Source organism: Oncorhynchus mykiss, chromosome 19 (genome assembly GCF_013265735.2).
Source record: "Oncorhynchus mykiss isolate Arlee chromosome 19, USDA_OmykA_1.1, whole genome shotgun sequence".
Classification (NCBI taxonomy): domain Eukaryota; kingdom Metazoa; phylum Chordata; class Actinopteri; order Salmoniformes; family Salmonidae; genus Oncorhynchus; species Oncorhynchus mykiss.
The window spans coordinates 15451250-15469629 of NC_048583.1; the positions used below are offsets into that span (position 1 = coordinate 15451250).

Here is an 18380-nt window from a genome sequence, read left to right on the forward strand (position 1 = left end):
TAATGACAAAGCAAAAACAGATTTTATTTGTAAAAATTTTGGCTAAATTTTTTTTTTAAATAAAACAGAAATACCTTATTTACCTAAGTATTCAGACCCTTTGCTATGAGACTCGAAATTGAGCTCAGGTGCATTTTGTTTCCATTGATCCTCCTTCAGACATTTCTACAACTGGATTGGAGTCCACCTGTAGTAAATTCAATGGATTGGACATGATTTGGAAAGGCAAACACCTGTTTATAGGAGGTCCCACAGTTGACAGTACATGTCAGAGCAAAAACCAAACCTTGAGTTTGAAGGAATTGTCCGTCGAGCTCCGAGACAGGGTTGTGTCTAGGCACATATCTGGGGAAGGGTACCAAAACATTTTTGCAGCATTGATGATCCCCAAGAACACAATGACCTCCATCATTCCTAAATGGAAGAAGTTTGGAACCACCAAGACTCTTTCAAGAGCTGGCCGCCAGGCCAAACTGAGCAATCGGGGGTGAAGGGCTTTGGTCAGGGAGGTGACCAAGAACCCGATGGCCACTCTGGCAGAGCTCTAGAGTTGCTCTGTGGCGACGGGAGAACCTTCCAGAAGGACAACCATCTCTGCAGCACTTCACCAATCAGGCCTTTATGGTAGAGTGGTCAAACTGAAGACACTCCTCAGTAAAAGTCACATGCCAGCCCGCTTGGATTTTGCCAAGAGGTGCCTAAAGGTTACTGGTCTGATGAAACCAAGATTGAACTCTTTGGCCTGAATGCCAAACGTCACACCTGGAGGAAACCTGGCACCATCCTTATGTGAAGCATGGCGGTGGCAGCATCATGCTGTGGGGATGTTTTTCAGAGGCAGGGACTGGGAGACTAGTCAGGATCAAGGGAAAGATGAACGGAGCAAAGTACAAAGAGATTCTTGATGAAAATCTGCTCCAGAGCTCTCAGGACAGACTAGGGCAAAGGTTCACCTTCCAACAGGACAAGAACCTTGAGCAAACAACCAAGACAACACAGGAGTGGCTTTGGGTCAAGTCTCTGAATGTCCTTGAGTGGCCCAGCCAGAGCCATAACTTAAACCCGCTCGAACATCTCTGAAGAGACCTGAAAATAGCTGTGCAACGACGAGCCCCATCCAACTTGACAGAGCACAGAAGAATGGGAGAAACTCCCCAAATACAGGTATGCCAAGCTTGTAGTGTAATACCTAAGAAGACTTGAGGCTGTAATCACTACCAAATGTGCTTCAACAAAGTACTGAGTAGATGGTTTGAATTCTTATGTAAATGTAATATTTGTAATAAATTATCAAACATTTCTAAAAACCTGTTTTGTCATTATGGGGTATTGTGTATAGATTGATGAGTCAAAAACGATATAATCCACTTTAGAATAAGGCTGTAACGTAACAACATTTTGAAAAAGTCTAGGGGTCTGAATGCACTTTATATGCAAACGTATGTGGACACCCTTTCAAATTAGTGGATTCGGCTATTTCAGCCACACCCGTTGCTTTCATGTGTATACAATCGAGCACACAGCCATGCAATCTCCACAGACAAACATACTTTCCGAATGCACTGTATGACACCTTCAAATGGGGGTTTAGAGACATAAAGTAATTCCTTTCTAAACGGTAAAACAGATGTATGAAAATACCCTCAAATAAAAGGTGTCATTCTGTATTGTCGCCTAATGAAACATTGATCTCAAATCCAAAATGCCCAAGTATAGATCCAAATTAAACGTTTTAGCTTCACTGTCCAAATAAATATGTGAATGTACATCAGTATAAATACAGTCAAATTTGAGTGTGTGACTTGTGTGGCTGAGTAAGTAAATTATTGTAAGTAAGTGACAATGTTTGCAACAGCCATGGGAGATTCATAACAATAATAAACAGATATGGTGAAAGTTAATAGAGGGGAGGGTGACAAAATATCTGATTAAGGGCAACTCCTACCTACTACCCAGTGCCCATTGTGGACACTCCTATGTCTCATAGGGATACTCAGAAAGGAGAAACACTTGAAGGGCTTCTTCTTGGTGGGGACAGTCTGGTGCTGCTTCACATATTTTGTCTTAGCAAAGCGCTTCCCACACGTGGGCAGGCATACGGCTTGTCGGAGTCCGTCGTAATGCTCGGCCTCCCACGTCACCCTGAGGAGGTAGAAGCAGGAGCCACCACTCTCAGGTGGTCAGTGTTTGAGCTCCCTCCTTGATTTCTAGTCATTGTTTGGGTGTTGTTGGGATTGCGGGCTGAATTACACACTAGGTACTACACATTAGACAAGACGCTTAAGGAGAAGACAGACTTGCTGAAAGACTACCACCAGGGGGGGGGGTCTGCCACCACTCAGGGTGACCTGCTCTGACCTGCTCTGTTCATCGTGGACCCTGTGGTGTTTGTGTCATAGGAACACGAGGGATTATCTCTTTCAGTCCCATTCCTTGCTCCAACCCTGCACTGAGACTGTGGCGAGCAACACCAGATATCATCAGGCCCTCATGGACTGCAGACTGTAAACGCAAATTGTACAGAAGAGCATATAAAGGTTTAAATAAGTGGTTGCTGTACTCACAGAAACATGACCTATTAGAAAATGTTAACCACAGTCAGGTGAGTTTATTATGATATATTTTCTCCATATGTGTCGTTTCAATAATTAAGTACAGTGTTTTGGTTCGACTGAGAGAAGGGAAACGCAGTCAGTCAGCACAGAGTCAATTTTGGATTTAATTTAGACAAAATGGTCATACACTCACATAACATGAAGTACAGTACTTTTATTGCACAAACCGATACGTGACACTATGGTAACACTACCTTTTCTGTAAATCTGGTACCCTCACTTTGATAGAATTCCTTTTTGAATACTTTGGAAAAGGTTCAACATTACATTACACACAGCTTCACTACTTCATGTCAAGTAAACATGAATTAAGGCACTATCATTATCTCACTATAAAACACCAGTCTCAACCAAAAGGGACACAGTTGTCACTCTTCATTAGTGAAGCATTTGTACAGACACCATCACACCAACCATCACCATATCATCTACTCTGCCTCATCATACTCATTATTTCCTCAGTTCACCTCTTCCAGTTCCCTACCACATCCAAATCCACCAGAATGAACTACAAATAAACAAACTAGTACTACATATCACTCTATACATGGGCCGTGTGCATTTTCTGCTGGTGTGTCCTGAGGTAACTCCCCTCTGAGAACATCATGTTAGTTGATTTGATACTATGCAAAACGTCTTCGTTCATTTGATACTATGCAAACATGTAAGTCGATTTGATTACTTGACACTTTAAATGGTTTGATAATTCAAAGGTGTGGTCCCACACTTAAAATGATTGAAGACCCTGGCCTGTATCCACAAAGAGTCCAAGTAGGAGTGCTGATCGAGGATCAGGTCCACACCTGTCTAAATAGTCTTATTCATTATGATTTAAAAGGCAAATCTGATTCTAGATCAGCACTTACAGGGGGATGCCCAAGATGAAGAGTTGGTCACTCTTATTCCATGCTCTCGTTCTATCTAAGTAGATGCATAAAGCACGTACTGGACATAAACGGTGGAGCTGCTCTTCTTCCATATAAGTGAAGGGTGGCGGGCGGAAAGCCATAAGCTCCAGGGCGAGACAATTGTAATTGCTGCTGACCTTCGGCATAAAGGCAGGGTTGGGTAACAATGTTACCTTGGATAACCCCGGGGCAAACTGTAGGCACGAATGGTGGACTGACAATGCTCGGATGTAAGGGCAATCAGCAAAGCCATCTTGAAGGAGAGATTTTTCAACTAAGTTTTCAAGTCGGCTCAAAAGGTTGCTGTGAAATCGCCTCAAGCACAAAAGACAGACCCCAAGACGGGGCTGAAGGCTTGGAGACTGGGCATAAGCGACGAGCTCCCTTCATGAAACAACACAACAGAGGGTGTTTCCTACTGTGTTGTTGTCGAAGCCTATATGACACGGCCCGAGATAGTGGCTAGATAGGGAAGGCGTTCTCCACTGTCAAGGTCTATGTCCAAAAAGTCCTGCGAGAAGCATAAAACCTCGGATACAGAGCATTGGTAAGGAATAATCTGTTTTTGGTCTCACCAATTCATCAAAAACGCATAATTTGTTTCCATACAGTGAACGTGTAGAAGGGGCTCTTGCATTCTGGATAGCCTCAATGACTCAGAGAGGCAAGCCTGTCACATTCAGATGTACCCTCTCACAGGCCAGGCCCAGAGGGCCATGGTTTCTGGGTGAGGGTGGAAAATCTCTCAGTTCGCCTGGGTCAAAAGATCCCTGCGTAACAGTAGTTGCCAGGGCTCGATGTAAAGCAGGAGACTGATCTCCGCTAACCAGAGTTTCCCTGGTCATCGAGGGGCTACCAAGGTGAGGGATAATTCTTGTTGACCAGTGGGCGCCACTCGACTTCTCTGTCTCCAACAAATGCTGTGTGATTGGAGATTTCAAACAAATAATCCACCCCCGAGCAAATCCCATAGTGACACATTGAAACGAGTATTGGCAATAGAACCACACATCCACGAGTCTAAACAAAACAACTGCATGAACTTGATAAACTGCGTTCATTTTCTCATTAAAAGTGTCTTTTGGAAAAAATTAAGTAGTTGAATGGAAGTAGTAAAAATGAATTTGTGAACATCATTCAGCCTACACAGTACAAACACAATAAGTGTCTGGATGCAATATCCTACCCAGAAATGTTCAACACTGAAATCTGTTACTCTTATTATACCAAATGATATTTTCTGCTGACAACAACGAAAATGAATCTTTGTCTTTAATGAAGAGTTTGATCTAAACGTCAGAAGCTATCGAGTGGAATGGTGACTTTCTACGATATAGAGTGGGATGATTTTTCTGCTGGTGTATCCTGAGGTAGCTCCTCTCTGAGAACCTCTTCCTGCAGTGCGTACAGGCTTACAGTCTCTCTCCCATGTGGACCTTCAGGTACATCTAAAGGTGGTGCTGGTGGCAACTTTAGGGTTTTCCCCCTGTGTGAACCCTCTAGAAGCTATTGCGGGAAAGAAGGAGGGGGGGTAGAAACGACAATACACTAAATAGCAATATAGATCAATCAAAACCATCCCACTTCTTCAGTCACTCACAGTCCAATCCAAATCAAATCCCTACACAGGTTCAGGGTACAGGATTCCTTGTACTGCCTAAGCTACAGATTGTTACACCAGATGTGATTTATCCCAAAACTTTTGGTATCCATTAATGGGTGTTACAGGATAAGTACTGTTTGGTGTAGCACAGATCATTTTCGACCAACTTTAGTTTGGTGATATTGCCTTCGTCCTCGATTCGTGGAAACAGGAGTCCCATAAAATGTCTTGTGTGCAGTTGCAAGGGGTCCGTTTGAATTCAGATGAAAATGATCTGTTATTAAAATAAATACTTTTTTTGCGCTCCATGAAGTAATCCAACAATGTGTACGCCGCCATCTTGCCTATTTCAAGTGTTCTCTCATTGACCGAGACACCTGATCATGTCTCGACACACACCAAAAAATCGAAATAAGCCCACTTCTTCTGACTCACTGACACCCAACACATCCATGACATTTATGGAGACTTCAAACGGATCTCCCAGGTTCCATTGGTCCAAAACCTTCACCTTCACCTCGACCAAAAACCAGTTTCCTATTTTACATCACAATTTTACTTCTCTTGTTTCCTTTCTTTTTTGCCAGTGAAACCCACTCATTCTCACTGTCATCTTCACTCGCCAGCAGTTTCAAACAAAACATCAGTTTCCGACATTGTGCCAGAGTCATCTCTTCCGGTTTTCACCTACCGATCTTATAGGTTTGCGTCATACCTCAAAGGGTGTGGTTAAATGAAAAGGGTATGCTCGCTGTTCTTTCAAATACTTCTTATGACATTACACATCAGATCTCCTATGATCAGTATCTTTCAAGCAGAGAGAAAGAAAGAGCGGTGTTAGCAAGAACAGAATAGAAAATAGAATAGAAAATAATACGACTTCTCTAAAAACAAGCCTGTTTCAAATGAAAAGTTAATGAAGGGTATGTGGTTGATTACCCTCTTACTATAATATGTCAGCTAAAGAATGGTTCCCAGATAGCCACTGTTTACATCTCAAGCCACACTGCTACGATTTCTCCCCGTTGTGAACACTCCTATGTCTGATAAGGTTACTCAGGAAGGAGAAGCTCTTGTAACATAGTTTACACTTGAAGGGTCTCTCCTTGGTGTGAACAGTCTGGTGCATCTTCACATAATACGCTTCAGCGAAGCACTTCCCACACGTGGGGCAGGCGTACGGCTTGTTGGCATCGGTCCTAACGCTCGGCCTCCCACGTTGTGACCCAATGACACCTGAGAAGGTAGAAACAGGGGTATTTGAGCTCCCTCCTTGACCTCTAGCCATTGTTTGGGTGTTGTTGGGATTTGCTGTGTTGTAGGCAAGGTACCTCTCGTGGTGAACGCCCATCCTGACCCTGTCTGTATTGGTGGGGTAACCATGAGGTAACTGAGGAAGGCTAGACCCAGGTCCAGGCTTTCTATGAACCCAGTCACCAGGCATTAGACGAGACTCTGAAGGAGAAGACAGACTTGCTGATAGACTACCACCAGGGTGGTCTCCCACTACTCTCTGTGAAGGCTGAAGCCCAGGGTGACCTGCTCTGTTCATCATGGATACTGTGGTGTTTGTATCATAGGAACAGGAGGGTCTATCTCTATCATCCCCAGGCCCTGCTTCATCCCTGCACTGAGACTGTAAAGAGAAGGGTCTGGGCTGCAGACTGGATCCCTGACTGGAGCCTCTGTCTCTCTGATGACCACCAGGACTGAGGTGGTTCAGTCTACTTGTCCACTGGTTGTGTTCTGTGTGGTGGTGGAGTCTCTGTTCCTCGTGGTTCGATCCTGGTTCCAACTCAGGAAGTAAGAGCGAAGGCTCCTGATCCAGTGTCCTGATCCGGAGCCAAGGTTTGTGACCATCTGTTTCAGAGGTCCAGTCTCTCCCGCCAGCAACACCAGATATCAGCAGGTCCTCATGGACTGCAGACTGTAAACACAAAAAGTAGAGAAGAGCATATAAATATGTATATAAGAAAGTATTTACTGTACACACAGAAACATGACATGATAGTATAAAATGCAAACCATAGTCAAGCCCATCTCTAACACTGTGATTTAAGTAAACTACATGGACAAAAGTATGTGGACACCTGCTCATCGAACATCTAATTTCGAAATTATGGGCATTAATATCGAGTTGGTCCCCCTTTGATGCTATAACAGCCTCCACTCTTCTGGGAAGGCTTTCCACTAGATGTTGGAACATTGCTGCGGGGACTTGGTTCCATTCAGCCAGAAGAGGATTAGTGAGGTCGGGCACTGATGTTGGGCGATTAGGCCTGGCTCACAGTCAGCGTTCCAATTCATCCCAAAGGTGTTTGATTGGGTTGAGTTCAGGGTCTGTGCAGGCCAGTCAAGTTCTTCCACACTGATCTTGACAAACCATTTCTTTATGGACCTCGCTTTGTATACTGAAACAGGAAAGGGCCTTCCCCAAACTGTTGCCACAAAGTTGGAAACAGATTAGTCTAGATTAGAATGTCACATTGTATGCTGTAGCATTAAGATTTCCCTTCACTGGAACTAAGGGGCCTAGCCCGAACCATGAAAAACAGCCCCAGGCCATTATTCCTCCTCCACCAAACTTTATAGTCAGCAGCATGCATTGGGGCAGTTAGAATTCTCCTGGCATCCGCCAAACCCAGATTTGTCAGTCGGACTGCCAGATGGTGAAGCGTGAATCATCACTCCAGAGAACGCGTTTCCACTGATCCAGAGTCCACTTGCGGCGAGCTTTACACCACTCCAGCCGACACTGGCATTGCGCATGGCCATCTTAGGCTTGTGTGCGGCTGTTGGCCATGGAAACACATTTCATGCTGGTGTTGCTTCCATAGGCAGTTTGGAACTCGGGAGGTTCTGTTCTGTGAGCTTGTGTGGCCTACCAGGGCAGATATAGCATGGCAGACATTTGATGAACTGACTTGTTGGAAAGGTCCTGGAGTGGCCTAGCCAGTCTCCAGATCTCAACCCCATAGAAAATCTTTGGAGGGAGTTGAAAGTCCGTGTTGCCCAGCAACAGCCCCAAAACATCACTGCTCTAGAGGAGATCTGCATGGAGGAATGGGCCAAAATACTAGCAACAGTGTGTGAAAACCTTGTGAAGACTTACAGAAAACGTTTGACCTCTGTCATTGCCAACAAAGGGTATATAACAAAGTATTGAGATAAACGTTTGTTATTGACCAAATACTTATTTTCCACCATAACTTGCAAATAAATTAATAAAAAATCCTACAATGTGATTTTCTGGATTTTTCTTCCTAATTTTATATGTCATAGTTGAAGTGTACCTATGATGAAAATTACAGGCCTCTCTCATCCTTTTAAGTGGGAGAACTTGCACAATTGGTGGCTCACTAAATAATTTTTTGCCCCACTGTATATGTAAACTTCCGACTTCAACTGTACATAAGCGTACAGTGGCCCATTATCAGCAACCATCATTCCATGGCACGTTGTGTTAGCTAATCCATGTTTATCAGCATCCCAGAGTCGCATCCCGGAGTCGCCTCTTCACTGTTGACGTTGAGACTGGTGTTTTGCAGGTACTATTTAATGAAGATGCCAGTTGGGGACTTGTGAGCCATCCGCTTCTCAAACGAGACACTCTAATGTACTTGTCCTTTTGCTCAGTTGTGCACCGGGGCCTCCCACTCCTCTTTCTATTCTGGTTAGAGCCAGTTTGCACTGTTCTGTGAAGGGAGTAGTACACAGTTGTCACGCCCTGACCATAGAGAGCCTTTTTTTATTGTCTATTTTGGTTAGGTCGGGGTGTGACTAGGGGGGTTGTTCCTATCTAGGTTGTTTTGTTTCTATGTTGGCCTGGTATGGTTCCCAATCAGAGGCAGCTGTTTATCGTTGTCTCTGATTGGGGATCATATTTAGGCAGCCATTTCCCCACTGTGTTTTGTGGGATCTTGTTTCTGTGTAGTTGCCTGTGAGCACTGCATGAGCTTCACGTGTCGTGTATTCTTTATTGTTTTTTTGTGCGTTTCACTCCAATATATGTGGAACCCAGATCAAGCTGCAATTTGGTCCGAGTATGCTTCCAACGACGATTGTGACAACGGTGTTGTACGAGATCTTCAGTTTCTTGGCAATTTCTCGCATGGAATAGCCATAATTTGTCAGAACAAGAATAGACTGACGAGTTTCAGAAGAAAGTTATTTATTTCTGGCCATGTTGAGCCTGTAATCGAACCCACAAATGCTGATGCTCCAGATACTCAACTAGTCTAAAGAATGCCAGTTTTATTGCTTCTTTAATTAGCACAACAGTGTTCAGCTGTGCTAAAATAATTGTAAAAGGGTTTTCTAATGATCAATTAGCCTTTTAAAATGATAAACTTGGATTAGCTAACACAACGTACCATTGAAACACAGGAGTGATGGTTGCTGATAATGGGCCTCTGTACACCTATGTAGATATTCCATAAATAATCTGCAGTTTCCAGCTACAATATTCATTTACAACATTAACAAGGTCTACACTGTGTTTATGATCAATGGTATTTTAATCGACAAAAATTTGCTTTTCTTTCAAAAACAAGGACATTTCTAAGTGACCCCAAACTTTTGAACAGTAGTGTATGTTTCTATATACAATGCATTCAGAAAGTATTCAGACCCCTTGACTTTTTCCACATTTTGTTACGTTACATTCTTATTCTAAAATGGATTATATACAGTGCCTTGCGAAAGTATTCGGCCACCTTGAACTTTGCGACCTTTTGCCACATTTCAGGCTTCAAACATAAAGATATAAAACTGTATTTTTTTGTGAAGAATCAACAACAAGTGGGACACAATCATGAAGTGGAACGACATTTATTGGATATTTCAAACTTTTTTAACAAATCAAAAACTGAAAAATTGGGCGTGCAAAATTATTCAGCCCCCTTAAGTTAATACTTTGTACCTTTTGCTGCGATTACAGCTGTAAGTCGCTTGGGGTATGTCTCTATCAGTTTTGCACATCGAGAGACTGAAATTTTTTCCCATTCCTCCTTGCAAAACAGCTCGAGCTCAGTGAGGTTGGATGGAGAGCATTTGTGAAGAGCAGTTTTCAGTTCTTTCCACAGATTCTCGATTGGATTCAGGTCTGGACTTTGACTTGGCCATTCTAACACCTGGATATGTTTATTTTTGAACCATTCAATTGTAGATTTTGCTTTATGTTTTGGATCATTGTCTTGTTGGAAGACAAATCTCCGTCCCAGTCTCAGGTCTTTTGCAGACTCCATCAGGTTTTCTTCCAGAATGGTCCTGTATTTGGCTCCATCCATCTTCCCATCAATTTTAACCATCTTCCCTGTCCCTGCTGAAGAAAAGCAGGCCCAAACCATGATGCTGCCACCACCATGTTTGACAGTGGGGATGGTGTGTTCAGGGTGATGAGCTGTGTTGCTTTTACGCCAAACATAACGTTTTGCATTGTTACCAAAAAGTTCAATTTTGGTTTCATCTGACCAGAGCTCCTTCTTCCACATGTTTGGTGTGTCTCCCAGGTGGCTTGTGGCAAACTTTAAACAACACTTTTTATGGATATCTTTAAGAAATGGCTTTCTTCTTGCCACTCTTCCATAAAGGCCAGATTTGTGCAATATACGACTGATTGTTGTCCTATGGACAGAGTCTCCCACCTCAGCTGTAGATCTCTGCAGTTCATCCAGAGTGATCATGGGCCTCTTGGCTGCATCTCTGATCAGTCTTCTCCTTGTATGAGCTGAAAGTTTAGAGGGACGGCCAGGTCTTGGTAGATTTGCAGCGGTCTGATACTCCTTCCATTTCAATATTATCGCTTGCACAGTGCTCCTTGGGATGTATAAAGCTTGGGAAATCTTTTTGTATCCAAATCCGGCTTTAAACTTCTTCACAACAGTATCTCGGACCTGCCTGGTGTGTTCCTTGTTCTTCATGATGCTCTCTGCGCTTTTAACGGACCTCTGAGTCTATCACAGTGCATGTACATTCATACGGAGACTTGATTACACACAGGTGGATTGTATTTATCATCATTAGTCATTTAGGTCAATATTGGATCATTCAGAGATCCTCACTGAACTTCTGGAGAGAGTTTGCTGCACAGAAAGTAAAGGGGCTGAATAATTTTGCACGCCCAATTTTTCAGTTTTTGATTTGTTAAAAAAGTTTGAAATATCCAATAAATGTCGTTCCACTTCATGATTGTGTCCCACTTGTTGTTGATTCTTCACAAAAAAATACAGTTTTATATCTTTATGTTTGAAGCCTGAAATGTGGCAAAAGGTCGCAAAGTTCAAGGGGACCGAATACTTTCGCAAGGCACTTTTTCCCTCTTCAATCTACACACAATACCCCATAATGACAAAAAATAAATAGTTGTAAATTTTTTTGCAAATGTATTTTCTGGGGAAATATCACATTTACATTAGTATTCAGATCCTTTACTCAGCACTTTGTTGAAGCACCTTTGGCAGCGATTACAGCCTTGAGTCTTCTTGGGTATGATGCTACAAGCTTGGCACACCTGTATTTGGGGAGTTTCTCCCATTCTTCTCTGCAGATCCTCTCAAGCTCTGTCAGGTTGGATGTTCCAGAGATGTTCCAGAGATGTTCGATAAGGTTCAAAGACTTGTCCCGAAGCCACTCCTGCGTTGTCTTGGCTGTGTGCTTAGGGTCATTGTCCTGTTGGAAAGAGAACCTTCGCTCCAGTCTGAAGTCCTGAGCGCTCTGGAGCAGGTTTTCATCAAGGATTTCTCTGTAATCTGCCTCATTCGTATTTCCCTCGATCCTGACTAGTCTTCCAATCTCTGCCACTGAAAAAAATCCCCACAGCATGATGCTGCCACCACCATGCATCACCGTAGGAATGGTGCCAGGTTTCCTCCAGACGTGACGCTTAGCAGTCAGGCCAAATAGTTCAATCTTGGTTTAATCCAAGAGTCCTTTGGGTGCCTTTTGGCAAACTCCAAGCGAGCTGTCATTTGCCTTTTCATGAGGACTGGCTTCCGTCTGGCCACTCTACCATTCAGGCCTGATTGGTGGAGTGCTGCAGAGATGGTTGTCCTTCTGAAAGGTTCTCCCATCTCCACAGAGGAACTCTGGAGCTCTGTCAGTGACCATCGAGTTCTTGGTCACTTCCCTGACCAAGGCCCTTCTCCCCCGATTGCCCAGTTTGGCCGGGCGGCCAGCTCTAGGAAGAGGCTTGGTGGTTCCAAACTTCTTCCAATTAAGAAAATGTTTTGGTACCTTTCCCCAGATCTGTGCCTCAACACAATCCTGTCTCTGAGCTCTATGGACAATTCCTTCAACCTCATGGCATGGTTTTTGCTCTGACATGCACTGTCAACTGTGGGATCTTATAGAGACAGGTGTGTGCCTTTCCAAATCATGTCAAAACAACTGAATTTACCATAGGTGGACTCCAATCATGTTGTAGAAACATCTCAAGGACGATCAATGGAAACAGGATGCAGCGGAACTCAATTTCGAGTCTCATAGCAAAGGGTCTGAATACTTATGTAAATAAGGTATTTCTGTTTTTTATATTTAATAAATTAGCAAACATTTCTAAAAACCTGTTTTTGCTTTGTCATTATGGGGTATTCTGTGTAGATTGATGATATTTTATACATTTTAGAATAAGACTAACGTCACAAAATGTGGAAAAAGGGCAGGGGTCTAAATGCTTTCAGAATGCACTGTATAGTTTATCTAACAATATGGAGCCATTGGAGTTAGTTATAAAAAAATGTCCATGTGTTGATTTAAGAATGAAGTATAATGTTTTGGTTCAACTGAGATGAGGGAAAATCAGTCCCTGCAATGATACAAAATTAAGTCAGTCACCACAGAGTCAGGTTGTATATAATTTCAATATGGGCATATACTCACCAAACATGAAGTACAGTACTTTTATTACACAAAACAATACATGTGACAAGTATAATCACTTTTCTCATGACCTTTTCCTTAAATCTGGTAGACTCGCTTTGATCAAATACATTTTAGAAGACTTTGGAAAAGGTTCAACATCACATTACACATCTTCACTACATCATGACAAGTAAACATCAATTAAGGCACTATCATTATTTCATAATAACATACCAATATCAACCTTTTCATCATTGAAGCATTTTTACAGACACCATCACACCAACCATCACCATATCATCTACTCTGCCTTATCATACTCATTCTTTCCTCAGTTCACCTCATCCAGTTCCTTATACATCCACAACCAACATAATTAACTACAAACAAACTAGCTATTAACTACAAACAAACTAGCTACATTACATGTCACAATACTCTATACATGGACAGTGTGCATTTTCTGCTGGTGTATCCTGAGGTAGCTCCTCTCTGAAAACCTCTTCCCACAGTGCGTACAGGCAAACGGCCTCTCTCCTGTGTGGATCTTCAGGTGTATCTTCAAGTGGTGCTGGTGGGAGAACCGTTTCTGACACTGGGGGCAGCTGTATGGTTTCTCCCCTGTGTGGACTCTCTGGTGCCTCTTCAGGCTCGACAAATAGGAGAAGCTGTCCCCGCACAAGTGGCAGCCGAATGGTTTTTCCCCTGTGTGCATCCTCTGGTGGATCTTCACCTGATTGGGGAAACTGAAGGTTTTCCCACAGAACGAACACGGGAAGCGCTTCTCTTTAGTGCTGCCACCTTTAGTGATTCCGTCTCTACTACTATCATTTGTCAATGGGCTTGTGTAGCCATTAAGTGTTGAGACACTGGCATTGTCTGAGGTCTGGTTTAACATTAGGAGAGTGTGAGGAGGACGAAGGCCAGGGAGTGTCTGTGTTGTCTCAGGGTCCATGTTCCAGTTGATAGATCCTATAGAAGGCATGCTTAAGGCAGCACCTGTTAGGGGGTTAACCTGAGGTGCCATCAGTCTGTCTGAATCACAACTATAGGAGCAGGACGGAGCATTGCTAGCCGAGTCAGTGTCTGTTCTCTCCAGCCGTATACGGACACCTCCACATCCATGGAGACCAAATCTACGCCTTGCCCTGGTCTCAGCCAGTCTGTTGTCATGGAGACTAGGTTCAGATGTTGTTTTGTGTTCAACTGTCTGTTTCTGATTAACAATGTTGTTCCCCAGCCCAGAGTTGAGGACGCTGTCCCATCCACTGACCTCCACTATGTCACCTCTGGTCCTGGCCTGCTTGGTGATGTTGTCCACTGGGCCCTTGGCTGCACCGGTCTGGGTCTGGGAATCCATGATGGCCGCCCATTTTCCTCTGTTATCCTCCAGCCAACAACCTGCAGGTTAGAAAATAGACTTCAAAAATATGTCAGAAAACTCTATACATGGAGTTTATTTGGTCAATTACCTGGTCAAGTTCATACATTATAACGTGTGTGTTTTGTATGTAAAAATAAAATGCACTGATTTAATTTTATGAATGAAGAAAAAATATTACTGTATGTAGCAGTGACATGCATTCAGGGTAGGCAGTGTCTTGTCATCTTCATTTGGGAAGTGTGTAGTGATCTGGTACAAAATGAGCAAGCAGGCCAGGGAGAAAGGCAGACTCGCTGTAGCCCTTTTTCCAGCCCTTCAAAACGGCAAACTCAATGCAAGGCATTGACATGACTTGCGCGTGCGTCTTTTCTACCTTATACTGGCAGGTAACGGACGCCAAAAGGCAGGCAGAGAGCTTCCTGCGATAGGCAGGAGTATAGACAGAGCTCGCCTGTGGACGTCACACGTCATCTGCCACCTTTTGACGGTTACGTTAGTTTTACTGCTAGCTAAAGTAAGCTGATCAGGATGGCTAACACTTTGCATCTGAAACAGTTTCACTGGTTTTCACTGATTAATGACAGAATCATCAAACTAGGGATGATTTATTCTATAAATGTCTAGCATACTTTTACAAACCTTTTGTTTTGATGAAAAATTCCAGTTTTGACTTGATAGAAATACATCAAAATCTATCAAATGCCATTTTAAAGTGGTATAAATCAATAACTAATTTACCGTTTGTCACAGAAACATCAAACTAGGTTGGATTTATTCTATAAATGTCTAGCATACTTGATGATGATCTGACCAACTGGGTTTGTCTTGGTGTAATATAACAGTAGGTTATGAAAACTCATGTAGTTCCATCCAATTATAAGTATGAAACTTTGTCTTGAAACTTTTTTCATCAGGGTTATCCTTGTGTTATTATTGATCTAATGTTGTATTATCATGACTCTGTTATTATTCTACTATGAGAGATACTAGATACTATGACAGCAATTCACTGTATTAGGTACACAAGTTGTACCTGACACAAGTGACGATTAAACTGAAATGGTGTTGTGTTACAGCCTGAATTCTAAATATTTTTTCTCACCCATCTACACACAATACCCCATAATAATAAAGTGAAAACATGTTTTTAGACATTTTAGCAAATTTATTCACACCACTGAGTCAATACATGTTAGAATCACCTTTGGCAGCGATTACAGCTGGGGCGGCAGATGGCCTAGCTGTTAGAGCGTTGCAACTGAAAGGTTGCTGGATTGAATCCCCGAGCTGACAAGATAAAAATATTTCGTTCTGCCCCTGAACAAGGCAGTTAACTGTTACTGGCCCAAAGCTCTAACCACTAGGCTACCTTCCGTCTCAGCTGTAATCGCTGCCAAAGGTGATTCTAACATGTATTGACTCAGGGGTGTGAATAAATTAGCTAAAATGTCTAAAAACACGGTTTTCACTTTGTCATTATGTAGATGAGGGAGAAATAATACTTTGAATTCAGGCTGTAACACAACACAATGTGGAATAAGTCAAGGACTATGAATACTTTTATAAACACTGTATGTTGGCTATATGTATTTCTCTCTTACCTTGCTCCCCCATCTTTAGTCCACTCAGCAGGTCAATGCTCTCTGGTCCGTCTTCTATCGTCTCCTCTTTGACTAGCAGCAGATCAGGCTTCCCATCCTCCATGTCTACTGACTGTAAGAGATACAGAGTGAGAGGATGTTGGATCAAGAAATCTGATGAGCACCCTGCTATGAAGCATCTTCTGATTGGGCAATGAGGGATTTCTATGAGTATTATGCAAACATGTTAGTTAATTTGATACTATGCAACCATATTAGTTGATTTGATTACTTGACACTCATTAAAATGGTTTGATAATTCAAATGCATGGTCCCACACATAAGACAAACTGAATCAACACCTGGGCCTGTATTCAGAAAAAATCTCAGAGTAGGAGTGCTGATCTAGGATCTTTCCATATGATTGTATTCATTATGATCTAAAAGGCTAAACTGATCCTAGATCAGCACTCTACTCTACACTACTCTGAGAGGCTTTGTGGATATGGGCCCTGACCTAATACCATTCAGACAGTAGTTCACAGTGGGCTCACCTCAGTGAGACTGTGTGTGGTCCTGTGCTGCTCAGCTGGTTCCTCTGTGGGTTCAGGAGGTGTAGTCTGGTTGTCTCCTATGATCATGGTCCCCTCAGGGTTCCCCAGACCCTCCTCACAGCCCTCCTCCTTCACCAGCAGCACCTCTGGACCCTCCTCCTCCTGGAAGAGACAGGTGATACAAATTACACAGACATATACTCCCTCAAGTACGTACACACACAGATAATACACTAGGGCTGGGAATTGCCAGGGATGTCACGATACGATATTGCGTTTTGATGTTCCAAACAGAGAGAACCAGAGAGAACCATGAGAAAAACAAATTGGCTCCCTGTTTAAAAAAAGATAGAGAACAAGCTATGAAGGAAACATACTGGAGTTTTGGTGCAGGTACAGCCAACCAGTGCAAAAATAATATTGTGATAGTCAAAACGATACAATATATTGCCCAAAATAATATCCCAATATGTAACTACTGATTTTTGCCCCATCACTATAATAAGCACACTTTCAACATGGAATGTTTACCCACCCCCAATACCTTTCAGTCCTATACCATTTCACCAAGTAAAATTCCTGAACATGCAAATGTACAGTCACCTCAAATTATTGGTACCCTTAATAAATATGAGCAAAAAAAATACTAAGCTAAATTACATGCTCCCAAAACTGGGAAAATTATATTATTTTATACTAATAGAATTGCTCAGAGAAAGATTTTTTTTTAACAAGGATTTTTTTCTTCTAAAATAAAATGATTCCAATACTCCAGCACCCTTGAAAACGACACTGAGCCTTTTTCCAAAATATTTGATGAGATTGGAGAACAAATTGGGAGGGATATTAGATCATTCCTCCATGCATAATCTTTCCAGGTCCTTGAAATCCTTGGTCTGCGCTTATGGACTGGCCTCTTCAATTCAAAGAACAGGTTTTCATGAGGTTCAAGTCATTGCAAAATGTACATTTTGTGGTCAAATAACCATTTATTTTGTGGATTTTGATATGTGCTTGGGGTTAGTTTCAGTCTCCTGGCAGAAGCAACCAGGTTTTTAGCTAAAATTTCCTGGTAGTAAAGTTCATGATGCAGTTAAGATTCCCAGGACCAGTGGAAGCAAAATAGCCCCATAACAGTAAAGCTCTTTCTTGGCAGGCTTAAGCACAACCTTCCCAAGAAGGTACCCACTATCAATCACTATGGAAAGATACCTAATAAGATAGCACTCTCGGGTGAAAGCGGAGGAGAATGATTGACGTACAGGACAGACCATGAAGGACAACCGAACAGCTAAACAATTTATCTAGGGTCTACAGATGTGTAAAGATTTGTAAAAACGAGAGGTCTGAAAACACTTTAGGCAGGGATATAGTGTACACTACCCAATAGGGATGTGCAACGCATAGGGCAACCTGGTGAGACGGAGGAGAGGCCATGGCAGGAGCCAAACTACAGTCCCCAGAATCGCCGTGCGCATGACAAAAGGGGTGGCGATCGCAACATCACTGATGCACCAGGGGAGACAGAGGACCTGTGCTGTGCTGATTGGAGATTATCAGAGTACACGATCATTAAGCCACGATCGTTCTTAAGATGGTCTGCTGCGTCAGCAAAGAAGGAATGGGACATGTTCGACCGAGACGTGGATGTGCTGGATGTGCTGGAGATGTAGGGAAGAAAATCTGAGCCATGTCAACTATCATCTGGAGCATAGGGGCTGGCAGCCTTGGAAGAAAACATCAAGACAAGAGAAAACCGACATCTAAAGAACATAACAACCCTAAGACGCGACCTGCGGAGGCTGAAGAAGGCTTTTCACCAAGCAAGGGAGGGAGCAAAACCAGCATTGAAGGACATCTGAGACAATCTGAGGGA

At 42.8% G+C, this 18380-nt stretch overlaps 2 protein-coding genes across 3 annotated transcripts in view; both read right to left on the reverse strand.

Annotated features, from left to right (window-relative positions):
• Window positions 1-18380, reverse strand: part of LOC110498503 (zinc finger protein 7) — a 147492-nt gene that overhangs the window by 104143 nt on the left and 24969 nt on the right. The gene's annotated exons all lie outside the window — the stretch shown is intronic.
• LOC110498470 overlaps window positions 2703-18380 on the reverse strand; it is a 29932-nt gene continuing 14254 nt past the window's right edge. The window contains exons 4-7 of one of the 2 annotated variants that reach the window (XM_036953724.1): window positions 16505-16666; window positions 15972-16083; window positions 14260-14387; window positions 2703-7053 (exon numbers count right to left, since the gene is read on the reverse strand). In XM_036953724.1, coding sequence (XP_036809619.1) covers window positions 6136-7053; window positions 14260-14387; window positions 15972-16083; window positions 16505-16666 — 1320 coding nt within the window. In that variant the 3' untranslated portion in view covers window positions 2703-6135. Of the gene's footprint in view, window positions 7054-12959; window positions 14388-15971; window positions 16084-16504; window positions 16667-18380 lie in introns of those variants that run through there. The other variant, XM_021575100.2, reaches the window with a different exon arrangement.